Source organism: Malania oleifera, chromosome 12 (assembly GCF_029873635.1).
Source record: "Malania oleifera isolate guangnan ecotype guangnan chromosome 12, ASM2987363v1, whole genome shotgun sequence".
In the NCBI taxonomy this organism is placed as follows: Eukaryota; Viridiplantae; Streptophyta; class Magnoliopsida; order Santalales; family Ximeniaceae; genus Malania; species Malania oleifera.
In genome coordinates this window covers 43,875,247-43,877,590 of record NC_080428.1, presented here as the reverse complement: position 1 = coordinate 43,877,590, position 2,344 = coordinate 43,875,247, and the positions used below count along the sequence as shown (strand labels likewise).

Genomic DNA, 2,344 nt, shown 5'->3' with positions numbered 1-2,344 from the left:
TTTAAACTTAACTATATACTATTTTATTATACATTATAACCTATTAATTATTAATAAAATATAATTAAATTTTGAAATGAATAAAAAAGACCATTTATAAATATAATTAACACTAAATGATAAAAATTTTAATTTAGTTATAAATACTTTTTTTAACATAACTCAATGTTGTAATCATATGTTATATATATACATTAATAGTAAGATTATTTTTAATTAATAAATAATATTATATTATTTCAGCCAATACAAAATATTAAATTTTAATTATAAACAACAAAACTAATTATTAATGAAATCATCAATTGAAAAATATTAATATTTTAATTTAAAACTATTTTAAAATCATATAATACCCTATAATAAAAATAAGTATCCAAATACCATTTATTTTATACACAACCAAATACCAATTATAACTTTCAATACTTTTCTAATTCAGCACTTAATATCAGTACTTGTTAAATTCAATATATTCAATACTTTTTTTCTGAAAAAATATTTTTAAATAAGTAATTCCAAACAATTCCTAAATATATTTGAAATAGATCTCCCTCTTTATAAATGTACAATATCAAAAAATTTTGTTAGAATCCCTAAAATTCAAATTCTTGATTCGAAATTCAAAAAATGACCCTGACAATTTAGAAACCAAAGAATAAAACTAGAAGGCATATAAAATTAGGCAATACAACAATTTAGAAATTATAAAATCACTTCAAAGGATTATGTTTACACATTTATGAGAACTTAAGTTTTTTCTAAAATTCTAAAATCAAACAATTGTAAGACCATAAAAAAGAAAAAAGTTCATTTAAAAGTAACATTACGAAAATTAAATAATGAAATTTAACTATATTATAAAAGTGATCTAGTGATAAAGTAAATTAATTCCAAATATTTAGATATTTAGAGATTCTTTGTATTGAATTAAAGTTAGAAAAATGAAAAAATAGTTCATGAATTTTTACTGTAACTCCCAAAAAAGCAAAAAAGACATCTACAAACAGGGTATCGAGAAATCAAAGAAAGAACAAAAAGAAGTAATAATCATGATCAATCAATCATATGTGCCTATTTTTTATATTAAAAAAAATCAATGTATCACCGTCCAATTTTGTTGTGTTTTTCTTCTCAAAGATCACGTTCATCGGCGGACATCTGGGACGCCAAATCCTTCAGCACTTGAATCAAACCCCTCAGGTCACTGCTCCCCAATTCAAGGCAGTCCCTCAGCAATCCACCCTCCACCACCTCCCTCTCCACCATCTCCCTCAGCGGCCCCTGCGCAAAACCGCCGCCGCCGCCGCCGCCATTAGCACACCCTCAAAGGAAAAAAAAAATCCGAAATATCCAAAGATCAATGCAAAATTTTTTTTCAAAAAGACATTACCGATTGCCGAAACGTGTTGAGGGATCTGCGAACCAGCGAATTCGAAACCCTAAGCACGGCTCGATAATTTCGCTGCAGCCACGCGGCTCGATCCACGTCCGAGTCTAGCTGAGTCAGCTCATTCAGAAACCTCAGCAACGCGTTTATGTCGTTGACGGTGCCGAACAGGTCCGTGGAGGCGACGTCTCGCCACGCGTAGTTCCTCAAGTAGTTCGAGCCCATGGACCACGCCACCTTCCAGAACCCTAACCCTAGCCCTCGCTCGAGCTTATCCGCCAGGAGCCTGGCCCTCTCCGACCCGGCCGAGTCGCCTCGCGAGGCTCGGAGGTTGGCGACGCGAGTCAGGAGTGAGTGGGCGAGTGAGAAGACGGTCCGCCATTGAAGAATGGAGATGGAGCGAGTGGGTGATGGTGTGGAGACGAGGAGGATGAGGAAGATGAGGGTTCCCACTGATCGGGTGTTTCTATTCATCGATTTGAGGCGTGAGGGGTTGGTAGGGTTATCGGACGACTGTGTGTGGGGGAGAATTTGGTAAGTTTGGGTTTGGGGCTGTGGTATGAAAAGCCCCGTTAAGGACTGCAATTTTGGAGTCTTTTCGAAAGTTTGTAATTAATTTATAACAATATATTAAATAATAATCAAGAAAATTATTTCCAACTTATAAATCTTTTTCTCTCTCTCTCACTGTAGCCCTACCTTCCTTCAACCTTTTGTGAGAGGAGAAGAAAATGTTTTAACTGAGCCTAATTGCTTACATGAGAAAGGAGGAGTAGGGTGAGCATTTCTAATTAAATAATGTAGTATCAGTCATCATAAACTAATTAATGCAGCTCTCTTATCATTTCAATGTCAACTCATATTTAATGTATCACCACTGCTTTCGCCGAGAAAGGAAAAAACTCAAATGCAAATGACAGTTGATGTTCGAATCAAATTTCCATACAAATCTCG

General features: G+C 34.1%; 1 protein-coding gene across 1 annotated transcript; it reads right to left on the bottom strand.

Annotated features, from left to right (window-relative positions):
* Nucleotides 1-887: 887 nt before the first annotated feature.
* LOC131144093 (uncharacterized) lies at nucleotides 888-2,082 on the bottom strand. Its single transcript, XM_058092479.1, has 2 exons — nucleotides 1,394-2,082; nucleotides 888-1,284 (listed from the first exon to the last, which is right to left on the bottom strand). The coding sequence occupies exons 1-2, from the start codon at nucleotides 1,862-1,864 to the stop codon at nucleotides 1,135-1,137; spliced, it is 621 nt and encodes a 206-aa protein (XP_057948462.1). The 5' UTR covers nucleotides 1,865-2,082; the 3' UTR covers nucleotides 888-1,134.
* Between the last annotated feature and the right edge of the window lie 262 nt (nucleotides 2,083-2,344).